The following is a 21,542-nucleotide window of genomic DNA, read 5'->3' as shown; positions in this document are numbered from 1 at the left end:
TGGTGCGATCTCGGCTCACTGCAATCTCCGCCTCCTGGGTTCAAGTGATTCTCCTGCCTCAGCCTCCTGAGTGTCTGGGATCACAGGCGCCCACCACTGTGCCTGGCTAGTTTTTGTATTTCTAGTAGAGACGGGGTTTCTCCATGTTGGCCAGGCTGGTCTCACAACTCCTGACCTCGTGATCCACCCGCCTCGGCTTCCCAAAGTGCTGGGATTACAGGGGTGAGCCACTGCGCCTGGCCAGGTTAATTATTTCTTGTGCTTTCCTCCCCAATGGCTCTGTCCCTCATCCTATACAGGAAACACTGGTGTTGGCAACTATGTTAGGCTTCATCAGGGAGTATCAATGCATGGACACCACCCCAGGGTAGCAGAGCAACTGATAGAATTCCTGGGCTTGGATATGAACTTTCCATCCACGTGATGGGCATGAGTAGATTCTGAGAAGCAAAAGGAGTGACCAATACTGGGTATCTTCCATTCCCCCCAGTGGTATCTTCATTCCTCTACCCTGCTGTACTTGGGATGATTAGTTACTATGAACGATATCAATGAACTCCCTTACCTTATTGGCTTTTGGTTGAGTTTGGCAAATGGGGAACCCGAATATGATATAAGAAGAATGAAGGACAAGGAGAGCTGGCCCTGGCTATTTCCTTTTTTTTTTTTGAGATGGAGTCTCACTCTGTCACCCCGGCTGGAGTGCAATGGCATGATCTCGGCTCATTGCAACCTCCGCCTCCCGGGTTCAAGCAATTCTCCTGCCTCAGCCTCCCGAATAGCTAGGACTACAGGCGCATGCCACCACACCCGGCTAATTTTTGTATTTTCAGTAGAGAATGGGTTTCATCATGTTGGCCAGGCTGGTCTTGAACTCCTGACCTCAAGTGATCCACCCACCTCAGCCTCCCAAAGTGGCAGAATTATAGGTGTGAGCCACTGTGCCTGGCTGATCCTATTTCTTGCAGAACTCGAGGCTGGATGCTGCCCCTCACTGACCTCCTGTCAGCTCCTGGAATGCAGCCCTCTCCTCGCTTGAACAACAACTTTCAGTTGTTCTCTTCTTTTATCCCTTTAGGCTTATGGGTGTCCTATGATCTGCCATTTGTTTGGAAGCTGGAGAACCAAGAAAGCTGGTAGTCTTGCTCCAGTCCAAGCTCGAAGACCTGAAAACAGGGGAGCCAACAGGGTAAACCCCAGCGTGAAGTCCAAAGGCTGGAGAACCGGGAGGGCCGATGGTGTAAGTTGTGAGTCTGAGTCTGAAGGCTGCAGAACCAGAAGCACCCATATGTGAGGTGGGGAGAAGACCGATGTTCTATTTCAAGTAGCTTTTGTGGTTTCCCTACATCCTGTTCACAATTCTGTGAGTAGTCCCTTGATATAAACTGCACTTGAAGAATCCCAGTTGACGTGTGTGTCAACTGTTTCCTGCTGGGACTCTGATATTCCAACTTCCTGAACATGTAAGGAAAAGTCCTAACAATGACCTATAAAACCCCACAAGATCAGGATCTGCATCTCCGATTACCCTCTAATCCCTGAATCCCTATTTTACCCGAGTCATACTGGCCTCTGTGCTGTGGGTCTTTGCATGCCAACAGTGCTCTTGCCACAGAAATTCACATGACTCAAGTTCCTACTCAGTAAAGTCTCTCCTCAAATGCTCCTTAACTGGGGACCTTCCCCTTCCTATGCTATATAAAGTAGCAAGTCCCCAGCCCTCCATCTCTCTCTCACAATGCTTTATTTTTCTGCATAACATGAATATTGTTGATTTTTTTTTTCTTTTTTTTTTTTTTTTGAGATGGAGTCTTGCTCTGTTGCCCAGGCTGGAGTGCAGTGGCGCGATCTCGGCTCACTGCAACCTCCACCTCCCAGGATGAAGCGATTCTCTTGCCTCAGCCTCCTGATTAGCTGAGATTACAGGCGTGCGCCACCACACCCGGCTAATTTTTTTGTATTTTTAGTAGAGATGGGGTTTCACCATGTTGGTCAGGCCGGTCTCAAACTCCTGATCTCGTGATCTGCCCGCCCCAACCTTCCAAAGTATTGGAATTACAGGCGTGAGTCACAGCACCCAGCCATGTTGTTGATTTTTCTATAATTCACCGCTCCCTGTTAGGATGTAAGTGCCTCAATGGCAAAACTTGAGTTTCATTCACTGCACTAGACATGGCATCTAAAACAGCGCTTAGCCACATGGAATGTACTCAATAAACAGGCTAGTGGTTATGAGAATGAACTGTCTGGATTCCAATCTGTGCTCTACCACTTACTAGCTGGTGAACTCAGGCAAGCAACCTAAACATTCCATGCCAGTTTTCCCGTCTGTAAGTTGGAGATAGTAATAGCACATACTTTGCAAGCTTATAGTGAGTATGCAGTTAATATTTATAAGGCACTTTGAAGAGTGCCTGGTCTATAGGATGGGCTAGTGTCTATAGGATGGGCTAGTGAAATGTTTGATCTCTTTTTGTTAATATATTTTAATATTACAATTCTTTGGTATGAAAAGGTATGGCCCTTACTGAAAATAAATTCACAAGAAAATATCTAAACCTCTACACACCTAGTTACATTACACATAAACATATATAAAGCAAAAATGACAGAATTACAGAAAGAATTTGTTAATCCACCATGCTAGTGGAAGACTTTAATATACCTCTATCACTAAGTCAGGTCAAGAGAAAAAAATACAGTACATATTGAAAAACACAATTAGTTTGAGTATATATGTCCATCCTGTATCCAAAAATTAGATACACACTATACTGTTTTCAAAGAATCATGGAGCACTTATAAAAACAGATCAAAAAACAGGATTAACAGATAATGCATTCACCTGGAAGCTAACAGAACACCCCCCCAACCAAACACACACACACACACTCTCTCTCTCTCTCTTTGGTTTTGGCCAGTTAGTGGTTACTTGTGATCATGTAAGAAGTCTAGTAATATGCAGAACAGAGCCAATGCAGCCAATCAAAGGTTTCTGAAGAACTCAAATCACTGTGATTTTTCAGCACTGTTTCTTCTTTTTTTTTTGAGACGGAGTTTCGCTCTTGTTGCCCAGGCTGGAGTGCAGTGGGTCAACCTTGGCTCACTGCAACCTCTGCCCAGTTTCAAGCAATTCTCCTGCCTCAGCCTTCCAAGTAGCTGAGATTACAGGCACACGCCAACACACTCGGTTAACTTTGTATTTTTAGGAGAGACAGGGTTTCTCCATGTTGGTCAGGCTGGTCTTGAACTCCCCACCTCAGGTGATCCGCCTGCCTCGGCCTCCCAAAGTGCTGGGATTACAGGCATGAGCCACCGTGCCCAGCCCCTGCACTGTGGTTTTTATCATCACAGTGAAAAAAAAAAAAAAGGCTCTTTTAACTCTATGCTTTGTGTCCACTTTCCAAAAGAAAGAATGTAAAGAAAATAGATGAGAATAAGCCAGATGGTGTCTCACCCAGTGCGTTATTCCTACTTCTTTTAGCCAGCAGAGTGGGATAAAGCCTGTCTAAGCTTCAGGAAAGCCTGGTACACTGTACGTCTTTTTTTGAGATGGAGTCTCACTCTGTCGCCCAAGCTGGAGTGTGGTTGTGCGATCTCGGCTCACTGCAACCTCCACTTCCCAGGCTCAAGCGATTCTCCTGCCTCAGCCTCCCAAGTAGCTGGGATTACAGGCACCCGTCATCACACCCAGCTAATTTTTGTATTTTTTTTAGTAGAGACGAGGTTTCACCATGTTGGGCAGGCTGGTCTTGAACTCCTGACCTCAGGTGATCCACCCACCTCGGCCTCCCAAAGTGCTGGGATTATAGGCATGAGCCAGGGTGCCTGGCCCCACTGTACATTTTCAATACTGCTCATTGACAACTTGTCTTTTTTTTAAGTAAGGAGAATGAATATTAAGAAACAGTATTTGCACGAGGCGTGGTGGCTCACGCCTGTAATCCCAGTACTTTGGGAGGCCAAGGCGGATCACGAGGTCAGGAGATTGAGACCATCCTGGCTAACACAGTGAAACCCCATCTTTACTAAAAATACGAAAAATTAGCCGGGCGTGGTGACGGGCACCTGTAGTCCCAGCTACTTGGGAGGCTGAGGCAGGAGAATGGTGTGAATCTGGGAGGCAGAGCTTGCAGTGAGCTGCAATTGCGCCACTGCATTCTAACCTGGACAACACAGCAAGACTCCATCCCAAAAAAAAAGAAACAGTATTTATTATATTAGGACACAAAGAGAAAACAACCAAAATCACAAAGTCCATGTACTCTGACAAAATGCTATTAAATTAGAAAAAAATATATCAAATATTGTCTGATTTGTTTTTTTGAGACAGAGTTGCACTCTTTTGTCCAGGCTGGAGTGAAGTGGCATGATCTCGGCTCACTGCAACCTCCATTTCCCGGGTTCAAGTGATTCTCCTTCCTCAGCCTCTTGAGTAGCTGGGATTATAGGTGCCTGCTACCACACCCGGCTAATTTTTGTATGTTTTAGTAGAGGCAGAGTTTCACCATGTTGGCCAGGCTGGTCTCAAACTCCTGACCTCCAGTGATCCACCCGCCTCAGCCTCCCAAAATGCTAGGTTTATAGGTGTGAGCCACCACGCCTGGCAAATATTGTCTAATTTCTAACAAACTAGATCACTCAGGAGCTGTTTGGAAATACCTTTCTGAGTATTTGGTGTATTGATGTTTTAGAATTATAATAAATATACTGTATATAAAACAAGGTAGTAAGATTTTCAGGACTGCTATAGCCATAAATGTTTCTATTAAAAGACTGAAAATGAATGAGCTAGTGACCCAACCTACAAATGAGACACTGATGAAGGTAATTCCACATTCCTAGCACTTATACCTTTTGTTCTCAGTGTAAGTTACTGTGTGGCCACTCAGTTAAGAGGTAAGGCATCCTAACATTGATTATGTTCCTAGGGCTTCCTCTATATGAATTCTCTCATGTATAAAGGGAGGAATCACTGAAAATTTTTCTGAAATTAATATACTCATGGGTATTGCATCCAAGGAACATTTTCATATTTTTCCTAATGTAAGAGATATCACTGAAAACATTCCCTCATCCTTTATCTTAAGAAGTTCTGGCTGGGAGTGGTGGCTTGTTGCTGTATTCCCAGCACTTTGGAAGGCTGAGGCAGGTGGATCACTTGAGCCCAGGAGTTTGAGAGCAGCCTGGGCAACATGGTGAATCCCCATCTTTACAAAAAGTAGACAGGCATGGTGGTTTGTGCCTACAGTCCCAGCTACTTGGGAGGCTGAGGTGGGAGGATCCCTTGAGCCTGGGAGGCGGAGGTTGCAATAAGCCAGGATTGCACCACTGTGCTACAGCCTGGGCACAGATGAAACCCTGTCTCAAAAAATAAATTGAATAGTTATCTTACACTGAGTTAGGTTCCTAAAAAATGTGGAAAAATGACGTTCTAATACTGATGGAATTCAATGGTTTTTCTAGTATGAATCTCACTTCTTAAAAATGCAGAGAATATTCAAGGCTTTTATAGCGTACTAAACTATACTGTCTTGTGCTTGGTAACATGACTGTTTGTGTCACAGGCTTTTCAACACTGTGTATACTCAACATATTCCTCTGTTGTATGATCTCCGAAATGTGACTAAAGGAATGAGTGTCCCCTGAATGGTTTTCCGTTTTTGATGCCACACACAGGGTTTCCCCTTATTGTGAGTTGTCATGTGACTCCCTGAGGCCATCACTGAAGGCTTTCCTACAGCTACTGCATTACCTGGGCAGCTCCCCAGTAGATACTTTTTTTTCGGTAGGGGGAAAGAGTTTGAGCTCCAGGTTTTACCATACACATTACACTCACAAGATTTCTCTCTAGATTGAGTTAACCTGTGGGTTATTGAATGCTACTCCCATATTGATCAGATTAGAAGTTGGCTGGGTGTGGTGGTTCATGCCTGTAATCCCAGTACTTTTGGAGGCCAAGATGAAATGACTGCTTGAACCTAGGAGTTTGAGACTAGTCTGGGCAGCATGGCAAAACTCTCCCTCTAGTTAAAAAAAAAAAATTAGCCAGACATGGTGTCATGCACCTGTAGTCCCAGCTACATTGGAGGCTGGGGCAGGAGAATTACTTGATCCCAGGAAGTAGAGGCTGCAGTGAGCTGTGATCACACCACTGTGCTCCAGCCTGGGTGACAGAGCAAGACATTGTCTTAAAAAAAAAAAAAAAAAATGAGGGTCAGCTGAAGGCTTTCCTCCACTGATTTCATGGCAAGCTTTCCACATGGTTCCGAATGTCTACTGTTCGTACCTCCTGTGGTGTTCTTCAACATTGTATCAGGATTGGTGTGTATGACCAATGTAACAGGGACATGAAAACATATCTCACTGAAGTGAGGTCATAAAAGACATTATGCTTTCTGTGTTGGCTCCTTTAGATCACTGGCTTTGGGGAGAAGTTGCTTCCATAAAGAAACTCAGCTCTGTTGAGAGGCCTACGTGGTTTGGAAGTGCAGGTCCCCTGGAAACAGCTAGCATGCACTTGTCAGGCATGTGAGTGAGCCATTTGGAAGTGGTCCCTTCACCAGTAAAAATTCTGGATTATGGTTCTGCTGACATCTGGACTGTAACCTCTTGAGAGATCCTGAAGAACTATAGCGCTACGTTGTTTCTGAATTCCTGACCTACAAAAATTGTGAGATACAAGTGTTTTTGTTTGAAGCCACAAAAGTTTGGGGGGTAACTTGTTACACAGTAGCAGGTGATTCATACATCTGGTTAGAGTTCGCTCATGTTATCTGAGGCATGAAAGATCAGGCCGGGCGCGGTGGCTCACGCCTGTAATCCCAGCACTTTCGGAGGCCGAGGCGGGCGGATCACGAGGTCAGGAGATCGAGACCATCCTGGCTAACATGGTGAAACCCCGTCTCTACTAAAAATACAAAAAATTAGCCGCGCGAGGTGGCGGGCGCCTGTAGTCCCAGCTACTCAGGAGGCTGAGGCAGGAGAATGGCGTGAACCCCAGGGGGCGGAGCCTGCAGTGAGCCGAGATCGCGCCACTGCACTCCAGCCTGGGCGACAGCGAGACTCCGTCTCAAAAAAAAAAAAAAAAAAAAAAAAGAAAGATCAATGAATGCTTTTCCCACAGTTATCGAATTCACATTTGCCTATTATGCATTCTCGTATGCACAGAAAGGTAGGAGTTACTTGTGAAGGATTTCCCACAATAAGAACATTCATAGGGTTTTTTTCCAGTGTGAGTTCTCATGTGTTTCTTAACAGACGAGAGAACATTAAAGGCTTTTCCACAATCACTGCACTCATAGGATTTCTCTCTATTATGTATTCTCCTGTGAATTGTAAGAGAAAAGCTATTGGTAAAAGATTTCCCACACTCATCACATGTGTAGGGTTTTTCTCCAGTATGAGTTCTTATGTGATGTGTCAGATTCGACCTCCTCCTGAAGGTTCTCCCACAATCGTAGCATTCATAAGGGTACTCCCCTGTATGAATGCTATAGTGTGAAGAAAGAGACGACCTCGTGACGAAAGCCTTTCCACACTCATTACATACATGATGACCCTCCCCTGTATGAACTCTCTTGTGCCTTTTGAAGATTGACTGAGTGCGGAACTCACGAAAACACTGGTTACATTTGTAGGGTTTTTCTCCAGTGTGAATTCTCAAGTGTGGTCTGAGGTATGAGGAATTGCTGAAGGTTTTCCCACAGTCAGTGCATTCATAGGGTTTCTCCCCATTGTGGATTCTCTTATGAACAGTAAGGTAAGATCTGCTGCTGAAGGTTTTCCCACAGTCACTGCATTCATACGGTTTCTCCCCATTGTGGATTCTCTTATGAATAGCAAAGTAAGATCTGCTGCTGTAGGATTTCCCACATTCACTGCAGTGATTGGGTTTTTCTCCAGTATGAATCCTCATGTGCCGCTTAAGGGAAGATTTTGCGGTGAAGACTTTAAAACACTGATTACATTCGTTGAGTGTTGCTCCAAGATGATTCCTCTCCTATTGATTAAGAGATGACTAATAAGTACCCTTTATAATATTTTTAACATTGAATGCTGTCAGAGGAATTTCCTCTCCCAGGAATTCTGTTGTGTATCATAGTATTGGAATTAATGTTTTTGCCATTATGACTGCTGGTACATGGCTTCTGTCACTTTGAATTCTTAGCATTTAAAAAAGATGGATTCTTTCTACAAATCTTTATCATATTCACAGAGTATTTTCTGATAAATTTAAGGCTAATTTCTTTTTCAAATACCCAATATCTGACTCAGACTACTGGAAATATTTACTTGTGGGAATTCTCAGGAAAAACAAGTTTGGGGCTAACTAATGCTTTTCTCCAAATTCAAAATAATTTCACAGTATCTCTCCAGAGATACTACTTTCTCTTGGAAAAAATGACACTTTCCTTTAATAACTATGTAATAAAGCCACTTTTTTTTTTTGAGACAGAGTCTTGCTCTGTCGCCAGGCTGGAGTGCAGTGGCGCAATCTCGGCTCACTGCAAGCTCCGCCTCCAGGGTTGAAGTGATTCTTCTGTTTCAGCCTCCCAAGTATTTGGGATTACAAGTGCACATCACCACACCCGGCTAATTTTTTTTTGTATTTTTAGTAGAGACGGGGTTTCACCATATTGGCCAGGCTCGTCTCCAACTCCTGACCTCATGATCCACCTGCCTCAGCTTCCCAAGGTGCTGGGATTACAGGCATGAGCCACTGTGCCTGGCCAACAAAGCCAGTCTTTGTGGCTTTTCTCATGTAGGGCATTCTACCATGAAAAAACCAGGAATCACCCATGTTAGTCTTACCATTTTCATATTTCTAGATTGTTCTTTTCGAAAAACATGCAGCTTAGGAGTTAACCCTTTGGCTTTAAGTGGATTCTCCACATCTGAAACAAGTTAAAAAGAAATTTAAGTTGATAGAAAAGAAGCAAATTTAAGTTGATGGTGAAATGGTAAAATGCATACGTGAGTGAAGGCAGAATCTGAGAGGTGAGGGTTTTTGAGAAGGCATTCAATGAAAGAGATATGGGTGTGAAAATTTTAGGCAATGTTTAAGAAAGACTCTAGGAAGACTGAGATTGATGTTGACAGAATGAAGGAACTGTCAGGAAGGCAAGGTGGACTGAAACTGATCAAAGAGCTCATAGGAGACTTAAATTTCAGAAAAAGAGATGTCTTTTTTCTCCACTGAGGCCCAAGTAAAGTATGAGATGACAGAAAGTTGGAAGTCATGAAGGTACATGAGGGGGCTCAGACCAAACGTTCTTGGCCTTCTTGGGAAAAGGGGCATTTACACAGTTCTCTGACTGATATTTCCTAATGTATTATAATACTCCCAACTTCTCAGTCCCTGGCCAGAGCTGTTCCTCACAAGGACTTATATCCACCTGGTGCTCACCTGGACAGGTACCTGAGAGAATTCCTCTCTCTTCTGTCATCACTTTATCTTCTTGCTCCAACTGGGAGATCAGACTAGGTTTATCAACTTGGTTCCCTGTACATGGAGAAAAGACACATGATGTAGGGGGACTGTGCAGCAGACAAGCTCTCCCATGAAACTGAAATCAGTTCTGAAGGTGAAGAGGTGTGACTTCAGGAGCAGAGGAATAATTATGCCAAAATTGAATAAATATAGCAACTGTCTTACACACACACACACACACCCCACAAGCAATATCTAGGGCGGTTGCAGGACAACTGGTCCCAGGAGCCCCTGTCCAGGTTTAAATACAGAATCTGAAAGCCCAAAAGATTTAACTACAGAGAATATATAGTCAAGGAAAGAAGGAGATCTTCATTTCATAGGGGTAGCATTAGACAGACAGCTCCATGAGGGTGGGGGGCATGTCTGTTGCATTCTTCACTACTCCCACATCCCAGCACAGACCTAGGAACAGAGGTGCTTATGAAGGACTTAAAAGAAGTGATATCAGTGAAAGTAGTGGAGTAGGGAACTCCACAACTCCATCCCTTCACAAAAACAGTACGTAAATGGGCAAAACCAGAATCAACTTCATTGGAGCTCTTGAATGTTATCAAAAGTTTACAGCCACAGGAGAATGCCTAATCAAGACAAACAGCTGAATCTGGGTAAGAGAGATTTGTGACATTTTAACTGACTCTAGCTGCACACTCTATTCCCCATTTTGCCTTGAGGACAACAACCTGTGTTTCTAGTGCTAAAGGGAACAGAATGCACCTTATTCTCAAAAACCTGTGGTTGTTCTGTTCTGACCTGTCTGCTGGCTCCCTGATGGGCTGGATCAAAGGGCTTCCCTTTATTTCTGTAACTCCAAACTCTCCCAGGTCTGAAGAGGCTACACCTATGGAAGCTGGAGGGTGGAGAGGGAAGTGTGTCCCAACACATTTAAAGGCAAATCAGCCACTGCTGAATGGGGCAAGGGAAAACTGTGAAGCAAACAAAAGACTAACCAAAAAACCTGGGAGAAGAAGTTGGGAATGATGCTCTGAGGAGTAGAGCATCTTTCCACACCTTTTTTTCCCCACAAGACAGAGTCTTGCTCTGTCACCCAGGCTAGAGTGCAGTGGTGTGATCTCTGCTCACTGCAACCTCCACCTCCTGGGTTCAAGCAATTCTACTGCCTCAGCCTCCCAAGTAGCTGGGATTACAGGCATTTGCCACCACGCCTGGCTGATTTTTTTGTATTTTTGGTAAAGATGTGGTTTCACCATCTTGGCCAGGCTGGTCTCCAACTCCTGACCTCAGGTGATCCGCCCACCTCAGCCTCCCAAAGTGCTGGGATTACAGGCGTGAGCCACTGTGCCCAGCCTCCACACATTTCTAGAAGGCCATGCTCACACCCAGGGATGAACACACGCTCAGAGAAGATCTGAGAAGGCACCAAGCCCTCACCTTTGACTGACCTTCAGGCTCTGTATAAGAAGGAAGTGAAGTCTAAGTCAGAGTTGTAAAGTGCTTTAGCTGAGTTTTGAAGGCATGCTCCAACATGTAATTCAGATCCATTGGCAAAGACTGGTCATCTTTTGGGTTCCAGGTATTTAAGAAAATCTCTGACAAATTAATCCCAAGCTGGACACTAAGCTAATAGAACAGAGACTTCAGTGGCCACACATGACCAATACAGACGTTACAAAATTAATTCAGAAATGTCACTAAACAGAGAAACAATACCAACTACAACAAACCTTGGGGAGGCAGGAAATCAGATGTAAAGAACTGCCATATTGTAATATTCTGAAAGTAGTTTTCAGCAAATAAATTATGAGGCATGTAAAGAAACAAAAAAATGGGCCGGGCGTGGTGGCTCACACCTGTAATCCCAGCACTTTGGGAGGCTGAGGTGGGCAGATCACAAGGTCAGTAGATCGAGATCATCCTGGCTAACACGGTGAAACCCCATCTCTACTAAATATACAAAAAATTAGCCAGGCATGGTGACGGGCGCCTGGAGTCCCAGCTACTCGGGAGGCTGAGGCAGGAGAATGGCGTGAATCTGGGAGGCAGAGCTTGCAGTTAGCCGAGATTGCACCACTGCACTCCAGCCTAGGTGACAGAGCAAGACTCCATCTCAAAAAAAAAGAAACAAAAAAATGAAACTGCATTATAGGAAAAAAGAAATGAACAGAAATTATCCGTAAGGAAACTCGGTCATTGGATTTATTAGGCAACGACTTCAAATCAACTATTTCAAATATGCTCAGGGAGTTAATGGAAACTGTGTACAAAGAACTAATGGAAACCATTAGAATGAATTCTCACCAAATAGAAAAAATCATAAAGAGATGGAAATTATAAAAAGGAGCCAAATAGGAATTTTAAAATTGAAAAATATATATTATCTGAAATGAAAAATTTACTAGAGGGGTTCATCAGAAGACTTGATCAAGCAGAAGACACAATCAGTGAACTTGATGATAGGTCAATTAAGATTGCCTGATCTGTAGAGCAGAAATTAAAAATAAAGGGAAAAAAATGAGCAGAGCCTAAGAGACCCAGAAGATACCATCAAACATCTGAATACACACAATGGGAGTTGCTACTGGAGAGGAGACAGAGAAAGCAGAAGGAATATATGGAAAAACTGGCAAGGCGCGATGGGTCACGCTCTAATTACAGCACTTTGGGAAGCCGAGGTGGGAGGATCACCTGAGGTCAGGAGTTCGAGACCAGCCTAGCCAACATGGTGAAACCCTGTCTCTACTAAAAATACAAAAATTAGCTAGGTGTGGTGGTACGTGTTTGTAATCCCAGCTGCTCAGGAGGCTGAGGCAGGGAGAAATGCTTGAACCCAGGAGGCACAGGTTGCAGTGAGCTGAGATTGTGCCAGTGCAATCCAGCCTGGGCAACAGAGTGAAACTGGGGGAAAAAAAAAAAAAGGAATATATGGAAAAATAATGGCCAAACTTTTCCAAATTTGATGAAAATTACAAGTCTATACATCAAAGCAGCTCAAGGATCTCCAAATAGGATGCACTCAAAAAACTCATACTGAGATACCGTAAAATTAAACCGTCAAAAACCAAAGACAAAGAGACTATCCTGAAAAATAGCAAGGGAGAAATAAGTCATCATGTACAAGATTAACAGCTGATTTGTCATCAGAAACCATGGAGGCCGCAAGCCAGTGGGATGATGACATACTCCAAGTACTGAAAGAAAAATATCAACCAAGAATTCTATCTCCTGCAAAACTATCATTCAAGATAGTAAAAAGGCAATCCACTGAATGGGAGGAAATTTTTAAAAATGATAATTTGATAAGGGTCTAGGATCTAGAACATATAAAGAACTCTTACAACTCAATAATGAAAAGGCGAACAATGCCCCCCAAGTGGAAAAAGCACTTGAATGAACATTTCTTCAAAAAAGATGGATAAATGGCCAACAAGCACAAGAAAAGATGGCCAATCTCATCTTCTTTTTTAGGGAATAGAAATAAAAACCACAACGAGATAGACACCCACAAGAATGGCTATCATAATTTTTTTAAAAAAGGAAAACAGACAAATGTTGGTAAGGATGCAGAGAAACTGTAATACGTTGCTGGTCTCATGCATTGCTGGTAGGAATATAAAATGGTGTGGCAGTTGTAGAAAAGTTTGGAGGTTCCTCAACACATTAAACACAGAATTACCACAGGACCCAGAAGTTCCACTCCTAGGTATATACCCAAGAGAAAACAGGTGCTCAAACAAAATCTTGTACATGAATGATCATAGCAGCACTACCCACAATAGCCAGGCTAAATTTCCATCAGCTGATGAACTGATATATAAAAAGTGGTATATACACATAATGGAATAATATTCAACCATAAAAAGAATGAAGTTCTGCTATGTGCTACAACACGGCTGTACTTTGAAAACATCGGCCAGGCATGGTGGCTCACCCCTGTAATCCCAGCAATTTGTGAGGCCGAGGTGGGTGGATCACTTGAGACCAGGAGTTCAAGACCAGCCTGGCCAACATGGTGAAACCCCGTCTCTATTAAAAACACAAAAATTTGCTGAGCGTGGTGGCACACGCCTTTAGTCCCAGCTGTTCAGGAGGCTGAAGAAGGAGAACAGATTGAGAACAGATTGAACCCGGAAGGTGGAGGCTGCAGTAAGCTGAGATCACACCACTGCACTCCAGCCTGGGCAACAGAGTGACACTCCATCTCAAAAAAAAAAAAAAGAAAGAAAACATTATGCTAAGCAAAAAGTGAGACACAAAAGACCACATTTTGTATGATTCCATTTATATAAAATGTCAAGAATAGGGCCAGGAATGGTAGCTCACATCTATAATCCCAGCACTTTGGGAAGCTAAGGCAGGAGGATCACCTGAGCCCAGGAGTTTGAGAGCAGCCTGGACAACATAGCAAGACCCTGTCTCTACAAAAAATAAACAAATTAGCTGGGTGTGGTGGTGCGCACCTGTGGTCCCAGCTACTCAGGATCATGCCACTGCACTATAGCCTGGGCGATGGAGGGAGACACTGTCTAAAAAAAACCCCCTCAAAAAGAAGAGACACATCTATACAGACGGAAAGATTAGTGCCTGCCAAGATGTTCGGGAGGGAGAACTGGGGAGAGACCACTTCATGACTATGGGGCTTATTTTTGGCGTGACAACTGTTCTGGAATTAGTGGTGATGGCTGTACTACGCTGTGAACCTACGAAAAGCCACCAAATTAGACACTTTAAAATAGTTTAAATGGTGACTTTTGTGTCCTGTGTTACCTCAATTTAAAAAAAGAAAAAAAAGACTTACTTCCTGAGTCATTAAATATGTGTAGGAATGACATTAGGCTTACCCAGTGAGGAGGCCAGGTTCCTGAAGTTCTCCAGCATCACGTCCCTGTACAGTGTCCTTTGGGCAGGGTCCAGCAATGCCCACTCCTCCTGGGTGAACTCCACGGCCACATCCTCGAACGTCACCAAGCCCTAAAGCATTGCAAACATCATGGCTTAGCCAAGGACCACCCCCACCAACATGCACAGGAATAGGGGCCAGGAGAACAGAGCCAGGGCTGGGGAAACCTGAGCACGAGATGTGGGGGGGTTCTGAGCTCCTCTCCCGGGGTTCTGAGCTCCTCTCCCAGGGTTCTGAGCTCCTCTCCCGGGGTTCTGAGCTCCTCTCCCTGGCTTCTGAGCTCAGCCCTCAATGCTTCTCTCCTTAGGCCACTCCCAGGTCCAGCGCACAGTACCGCAGAGCAGCTGTCTTTCCTCACTCAGACTGGGAGCTCCTGTGATCTTATTTCCCTCAATCTCCAGGGGAGCATGGGCCCGTGACATGGCAGAAATCAGAGAAATACTTGGTAAGTGAATGGCTGATTTCCATATGGCCTTCATTAATTGCTTGGGTTTAGAACATCATCACGTCTTTACTTGGCTTTCCCTTAAAACTCTCAGGAGCACACGATGTACTCAGGGACCCCGGAGGGAGCTCTGAACCTGCAGTAAACGTTGACACACACTGGTATTTTCCGGGCAGCCCTCACTCAGAGACCCTGGGATGCCTGAGGAACAAGTTTGGCCGTGGGGCTCCAGGCCACTGAAAGGCATCGAGTCCAACCTTCTGGCTGAAGGAATCATGATTTGGGAAAAGGAACATCCGACTCACCTGTAGCCAGCTTGTCAGGAGCTTATTCACCAGCTCTCCACCCTCTGTGTGTCCTTCTCGCTGAGAGGCTGGGAACGGGGAAGACGGAGCTGGAGGAGGAGAAATGAGTCCCAGGAATCCAGACCCGCCCTGTGTCCACTCACACATCTGGAGGCTTCCCCACCTGCCTGCGATCGACCATGTCCCCAGGCATACACAGTCACCCACAAAGCATCCACCTCTACTCCACACAACACCCACCCACAGCAATCCAAGGAAACCAGAGCATGGCCCTGCTGCATCCACGCCAGGAAACAGGACTTAAGGTCTGACTGCACTTGGGGAAGGGATTATTCCCACTTCACAGATGAGGAAACTGAAATTCCAAGGGCGTCACTGTGTTTTTATCAGGTTCACAGAAAGAACTAAAGGGAGAATTCAAAAGCTCCAGCACATTCACCACACAGGTGACATCCACAGACACCCAAACGCCTAAGTCCCAAATCCCGAGAGCCGCCCAATCAGATATGGAGGACCTCTGGGCCCCTGGGGCTCCACTCCTGCCTCACCTGCTCTGCCCAACCCCCTCAATGCTGTGGGTCAGGACCTTTCAAGCCTGGACTCTGAGAACTGCCAGGACCCCATGACTCACCAGCAGTTGGGGGCAGGATGACGGCCGCCATCCTGTAACTCCGACAGCAACAGGGCAGCCGGGAAGCAGGACCCTCCTTCCTTATCCTGCAGCGCTCTCAGGACAGCACTCTGGAAGAAATGGGGGGAACACTCTGCCTCAGTCACCCCTTCTCCAGCCCGTGCCCTGCCTCGGTCATCCCCTCTCCAGCCCGTGCCCTGCCTCGGTCACCCCCCTCTCCAGCCTGTGCCCTGCATCGGTCATCCCGTCTCCAGCCCGTGCCCTGCCTCGGTCACCCTCTCTCCAGCCTGTGATCTTCCTCGGCCACCCCTCCTCCTGGTTTCCACCTCACCCAGCTCAGATGTCACTACCCCTCATTTCAGTTGATTTCCTCCTCCCCACTCCCCACTCTCATGCCAGCCCAGCAGAGCTCCAGACATTTCTTATCAGAGATCCTAGATTCCTACAACTTCTAAGAATCGATCTGTAAGATACACAAATATAAAAGTCGTGTAAGATTATTCACTGTAGCATTACAGTGCACCCATTAAAAAAAAAGAGAGATCTCTAGATATCAATAGAGGTTATTATCGTCAGTAAATTTAAGAGGAAAAAAAAGTACCAAATAGTATATATGGAATGTTTCCTCTTTTATGAGAAAAGAAGGGGTGTGTGTGTGTGTGTGTGTGTGTATACACACAAAGATGAAAGCGGCTGGCCGGGCGCGGTGGCTCCTGCCTGTAATCCCAGCACTTTGGGAGGCCGAGGCGGGCGGATCACGAGGTCAGGAGATCGAGACGATCCTGGCTAACATGGTGAAAACCCACCTCCACTAAAAAAATAAAAATAAAAAATTAGCTGGGCGTAATGGCACACACCTGGAATCCCAGCTACTTGGAAGGCTGAGGCAGGAGAATGGCGTGAACGTGGGAGGCAGAGCTTGTAGTGAGCCGGGATCACACCATTGCACTCCAGCCTGGGCGACAGAGCGACACTCTGTTTAAAAAAAAAAAAAAACAAAAATAGAAAGTGGCCAAGTGTGTGGGAGGGGTTGGTGGAGGCGGGGACGGGCGCCGTCTGCAGTTAAGACTTGTAAGAGTGAGTTTGGGCCAGGTAGACAAAACAGAGCTGGAGAGGGTAGACGGTGCTGGCTGTTCATGGAAGGCAGGGCCACTCAGCTAGGAATTTGTATTGAGATGTAGCATTCAGGCCCTGGCTTCCTTCTGGATCTCTTGCCCAGGGAATTTACCCTGGGTGACCCCCATACCCCCAATCTCCGGGGAGGGAAGGATTGGGAGAGGAGTGAATGGAGAGCCATTCCCCACAGGCCGCTTGTTCGCTGGTACTTGGAGCCAAGCAGAGATGGGTGGCTCTTTCCCATTCCTGCCTGCAGTCTCACAGCCCCCACCCTCCAATTAATACAGCTGCCAATTAATACAGATGTCTCTGACATCTGGTCTCTGTGGTGTTAACAGAACCCCCAAAATTCACATATACATGTGAAAAGTTTATATATTTGTAGTTATATGTAAAAGCCTGAAAGTTTTAGTATTATGACATGCAAGAAAATCTGTATTATGGCCAGGCACAGTGGCTCACGCCTGCAATCCCAGCACTTTGGGAGGCCGAGGTGGGCGGATCACCTGAGGTCAGCAGTTCAAGAACAGCCTGGCCAAGTTGGTGAAACCTTGTCTCTACTAAAAATATATTTAAAAAATTAGCTGGGCATGGTGATGGGCGCCTGTAATCCCAGCTACTTGGGAGGCTGAGGCAGGAGAATCGCTTGAACCCAGGAGGCGGAGGTTGCAGTGAGACCAGATCGTGCCACTGCACTCCAGCCTGGGTGATAAAGTGAGACTCCGTCTCAAAAAAAAAAAAAAAAAAAAAAAAATCTGTATTATTTCTCTGCAGTTCCACGTATTTATACTTGTTTGTGAGTGGGCTCTTCCAGCAGCTGTGTTGCACAAACGGTAGAGAAGAGGAACTCTGCATAGGTGAGCCCCTGGTGGGTTGCCCCCTTTTCCCTCCCAAGTCCAAACCAGGTGTAGCATTTCCTCACCCAGTTATTCCTCTCAAATCCCTTCTCCAGCCCTTGGGTCCCGACTTTGACCCTTCATTCACGTTTTATTGATGCCTGTCCCCAGCTGGGTGCTGGAGATGGAGGGGAGGAAGATCCCTGTCACCTAAGAACTGGCTTTCTGGGAGCGGGACACACACATAGACCTTCCGCTGCATTTCAGAGTGATATGTGATATGGCAGAGGGACGCATGGCACCCAGCCCAGGATCTGGGAAGAAGGGGACTGGGAAGTCTTGGAAGGAAAAACACTAAAAACATTTGAATTGAGTCTTGAGAGTCGAGGTAAGGTCTTGTTCAGTGAAAAGTGCACGCGCAGAGGCAGGAAAGCAAGCTGCTTAGGAAGCCAAGTTCACAGTTTGGAGCATGTGGGCAAATAAGGGGCCAGAGTGCAAGGGAAAGGTTGTATTTTGAAAGGTACTATAAAGAGCGGTGAGGAGTTTGAACATGAGAGGCAGCGAAGAGCCAGCAAAGGCTTTTCAGGCAGGGGAGTGACTGAAGCAAATTTATCTTTATGTATTTATTTTGAGACAGTCTTGCTCTGTCACCCAGGCTGGAGTACAATGGTGAGATCTCGGCTCACTGCAACCTCCACCTCCTGGGTTCAAGCAATTCTGTCTGCCTCAGCCTCCCGAGTAGCTGGGATTACAGGTGCCTGCCACCATGCCCAGCTAATTTTTGTATTTTTAGTAGAGACAGGGTTTTGCCATGTTGGCCAGGCTGGTCTCGAACTCCTGACCTCAGGCAATCTGCCCACCTCAGCCTCCCAAAGTGGTGGGATTACAGGTGGGAGCCACTGTGCCCGGCTGTATTTTTTTTTTTTTTTTTTTTTTTTTTTTTTTTGAGACGGAGTCTCGCTCTGTTACCCAGGCTGGAGGGCACTGGTGTGATCTCGGCTCACTGCAAGCTCCACCTCCCATGTTTATGCCATTCCCCTGCCTCAGCCTCCCGAGTAGCTGGGACTACAGGCGCCCGCCACCACGCCCGGCTAATCTTTTTTTTTTTTTTGTATTTTTAGTATAGACGGGGTTTCACCATGTTAGCCAGGATGGTCTCGATCTCCTGACCTCGTGATCCACCCGCCTCAGCCACCCAAAGTGCTGGGATTACAGGCGTGAGCCACCACGCCCAGGTTTTTTTTGTGTTTTTTTTTTTTTTTGAGATGCAGTCTTGCTCTGTTGCCCAGGCTGGAGTGCGGCGGTGCCATCTTGGCTCACTGCAGTCTCCGCCTCCCAGGCTCAAGAGAGTCACCACACCCAGCTAATTTATGTATTTTTACTACAGATGGGGTTTCACCATGTTGGCCAGGCTGGTCTTGAACTCCTGACCTCAGGTGATCCACCTACCTCAGCCTCCCAAAGTTCTGGGATTACAGACAGGCTTGAGCCACTGCTCCTGGCCACAAATTATCTTTTACAATAGCCGTTCTGGCTTCATTGCAATGGACAGATGGAAGAGACTAGAACAATGCCGCCCAGCAGGGCTTTCTGGGATGATGCAAATGATCTTAATCTTTGCTTTTCAATAGGGGCATTAGCCACATGCCGCTGTCAAGCACTTGAAATGTGGTTAGTGCGACTGAGAAGCTGAATTTAAAATTTTATTGAATCTTAATTGGTCTAAATTTAAATTTAAACAACCGCATGGACCAGCAGCTACCTTATTATACAGCACAAGTCTACAGGCTGGCAGGCCTGTTAGGAAAAGAAAAAAATAAAAGAAAAATTGAGACTTCTTGGAAGGTTGAAAAAAAATTTCTTAAATAGTGTTTACATGTTTATTTTGTGTACTGATTTGCATATAGCTGTATTTACTGACTTATTTTGACACACATTATCACACACCCCTTAGTATCCTTCTCTTGAATATAAGCCATCAAAGAAATAATTTTTAAGATACCCTCACTCGTGGCTCACACCTGTAATCCTAGCGCTTTAGGAGGCCGAGGTGGGTGGATCACCTGAAGTCAGGAGTTCGAGACCAGCCTGGCCAACACGGCAACACCCTGTCTCCACTAAAAATACAAAAATTAGCTGGGCGTGGTGGTGCACCCTTGTAATTCCAGCTACTTGGGAGGCTGAGGCAGGAGAACTGCTTGAACCTGGGAGGCAGATGTTGCAATGAGCTGAGATTTCACCACTGCACTCCAGCCTGGGCAACAGAGTGAGACTCTTGTTTCAAAAAAAAAAAAAATACCCTCACTCTTAGTAAGTCCTTGTGTTTACAAACAACACAGGAAAAATCCATTCGCAGGTTTTCTACACAGTGGAGTCTTGCAACTTGCAGGTTCTACACAGTACCTACCTGATCATATAGAAGTCCACGGATCAGTGAAGATAGGTGAACCTTGAGGCTGGTTTCAACACAAATCTGAGCTTGAATTATACTTTGTCTAAATAAAAAGGGCACAAAAATCGCTTATGAGGCCTTTTGTGGGGAGTAATATGTACGTACAGTAAAATGTATTTATTGAGACTAATACAGTTGTTGCATAGAAAGACCACCCCATTCACTTAAAAAAAATTGATTTAAAGAATAATAACAACCCAGGGACATTCCTATCCAGCCATCTGGTCCCTAAAATGGGACAAGAAGCTTAAAGCTGTTTTCATCTGACTTGCTTAACTCACTTGGCTGGAGATTTTATGGTGACTCCAGATGCTTTAAATTAGTCACTTCAGGCCTTATAAGTGGACTCAGCTGAATTCTAAATAATTTCTACAGTGTATTCAGGACTGCAGAGATTTTAATGCCCTCCAACAGGGTTTCCCAGCCTGGGCACTAATGACATTTGGGGCGGGATGAGTCTTTGCTGGCGGCGGCTGCTTTACGCGCTGCAGGATGCTGAGCTGCTAGCATCCCTGGCCTCCACCCTCTAGATTACAGTAGTAGCACAGTCCCTCCTACCCTCCATTTTGTGACATCCCAAACCGTCTCCAACTATAGCCAAAAGTCCCCTGGGGCGCAGAATCGCCCCGGGTGAGGGCGACAGGGTGAGGACGACAGGGGCGCGGGGCCCCGACACCGGAGGAAACAGCAGCTTCGGGCTGAACTGAGCGCACAGCCCGAGGCCTCAGGGGCGGAAACCCGGCTCCCGGGAGGGACGCAGGGCCCGCAGCCGGGGCCCCTCTCTGGACTCGGACTCACGGAACAAAGCACCTCTCACGGAGACCGATAAGACTCTCAGTCGCTGCAAGCACGCCTCTTCTCACAAGACACAAGGGCGCTTCCGCTTCCGGTCTCCGGCTAGCGACACAGCACCTCCGCTTCCGGCTCCAGCTGGTCCCAGCCCAAAATGCGGCGTGTCAGGGCCCCCGGGTTCAGGCTGCAGGTGCAGCGGCCGCGCACCCCAGCCTCCGACCGAGGTGTTCTAGTTTGCTTAGTTATTAATAGAACAAGGTTGGGCCCTGGCCAGGGACAGCTGCGGAGGCAGGGTCGTCCTGACGCGGGTCTGTGGCAGGGTTGGGGGCAGAACTGGCTCCTGAGCGGGGCTGTGGGCGGTACCAGGCCTGGAGGCGGGCCTGAGTGTGGGCGGGGACCAGTTCCGGGGGCAGGGACCAACTCTGGAGCGGGGCTGTGGGCGGTACCAGGCCTGGAGGCAGGGCTGAGTGTGGGTGGAGATCAGCTCCGGGAGTGGGGAGACGTTCTGGGGCGGGACCGTGGGCGGTACCAGGCATGGGGGCGGGGCCGTCAGGACAGAGACTAAGTTCCGGGGCGGGGTTGTAGGCGGGTATTAGGTTTGATGGGCGGGTCTT

General features: G+C 46.4%; 1 protein-coding gene and 1 long non-coding RNA gene across 9 annotated transcripts; one reads left to right on the top strand and one right to left on the bottom strand.

Moving 5' to 3' along the window:
- Positions 1–2,626: 2,626 nt before the first annotated feature.
- Positions 2,627–21,285, bottom strand: ZNF557 (zinc finger protein 557). Of its 7 annotated transcripts, none has more exons than XM_055240247.2 (9): positions 20,935–21,256; positions 20,092–20,179; positions 16,590–16,707; positions 15,733–15,842; positions 15,102–15,190; positions 14,293–14,422; positions 9,410–9,505; positions 8,815–8,897; positions 2,627–8,002 (listed from the first exon to the last, which is right to left on the bottom strand). In XM_055240247.2, the coding sequence occupies exons 4-9, from the start codon at positions 15,761–15,763 to the stop codon at positions 7,136–7,138; spliced, it is 1,296 nt and encodes a 431-aa protein (XP_055096222.1). In that variant the 5' UTR covers positions 15,764–15,842; positions 16,590–16,707; positions 20,092–20,179; positions 20,935–21,256; the 3' UTR covers positions 2,627–7,135. The 7 variants fall into 7 exon arrangements, with proteins under 7 accessions (XP_055096222.1, XP_063471982.1, XP_063471981.1 ...); XM_063615912.1 differs by lacking the exon at positions 16,590–16,707 and having other exon boundaries at positions 2,627–6,809; positions 7,125–8,002; XM_063615911.1 differs by having other exon boundaries at positions 20,947–21,256.
- On the top strand, positions 14,618–19,455 carry LOC129461264 (uncharacterized). 2 transcript variants are annotated; one of them, XR_008650440.2, is made up of 4 exons: positions 14,618–14,796; positions 17,623–17,705; positions 17,856–18,072; positions 19,316–19,455. It is a non-coding gene; the product is annotated as an uncharacterized lncRNA (long non-coding RNA). The 2 variants fall into 2 exon arrangements; XR_010115267.1 differs by lacking the exon at positions 19,316–19,455 and having other exon boundaries at positions 17,856–18,219.
- Positions 21,286–21,542: the final 257 nt, after the last annotated feature.

The sequence above is a fragment of the Symphalangus syndactylus genome, chromosome 13 (assembly GCF_028878055.3).
Source record: "Symphalangus syndactylus isolate Jambi chromosome 13, NHGRI_mSymSyn1-v2.1_pri, whole genome shotgun sequence".
NCBI lineage: Eukaryota > Metazoa > Chordata > Mammalia > Primates > Hylobatidae > Symphalangus > Symphalangus syndactylus.
The sequence above is the reverse complement of the archived record's forward strand: the minus strand, read 5'-3'. Positions and strand labels throughout refer to the sequence as shown.

Excerpts from the sequence above, each read along its gene's own strand:
- ZNF557 (XM_055240246.2), bottom strand. The coding sequence starts at position 15,763 with ATGGCGGCCGTCATCCTGCCCCCAACTGCTG. Across the intron at positions 15,191-15,732 it reads CATCCTGCCCCCAACTGCTG|CTCCGTCTTCCCCGTTCCCA; the intron begins GTGAGTCATGGG and ends CTCCTCCTCCAG. Across the intron at positions 8,898-9,409 it reads TCTCTCAGGTACCTGTCCAG|ATGTGGAGAATCCACTTAAA; the intron begins GTGAGCACCAGG and ends AACTTGTTTCAG.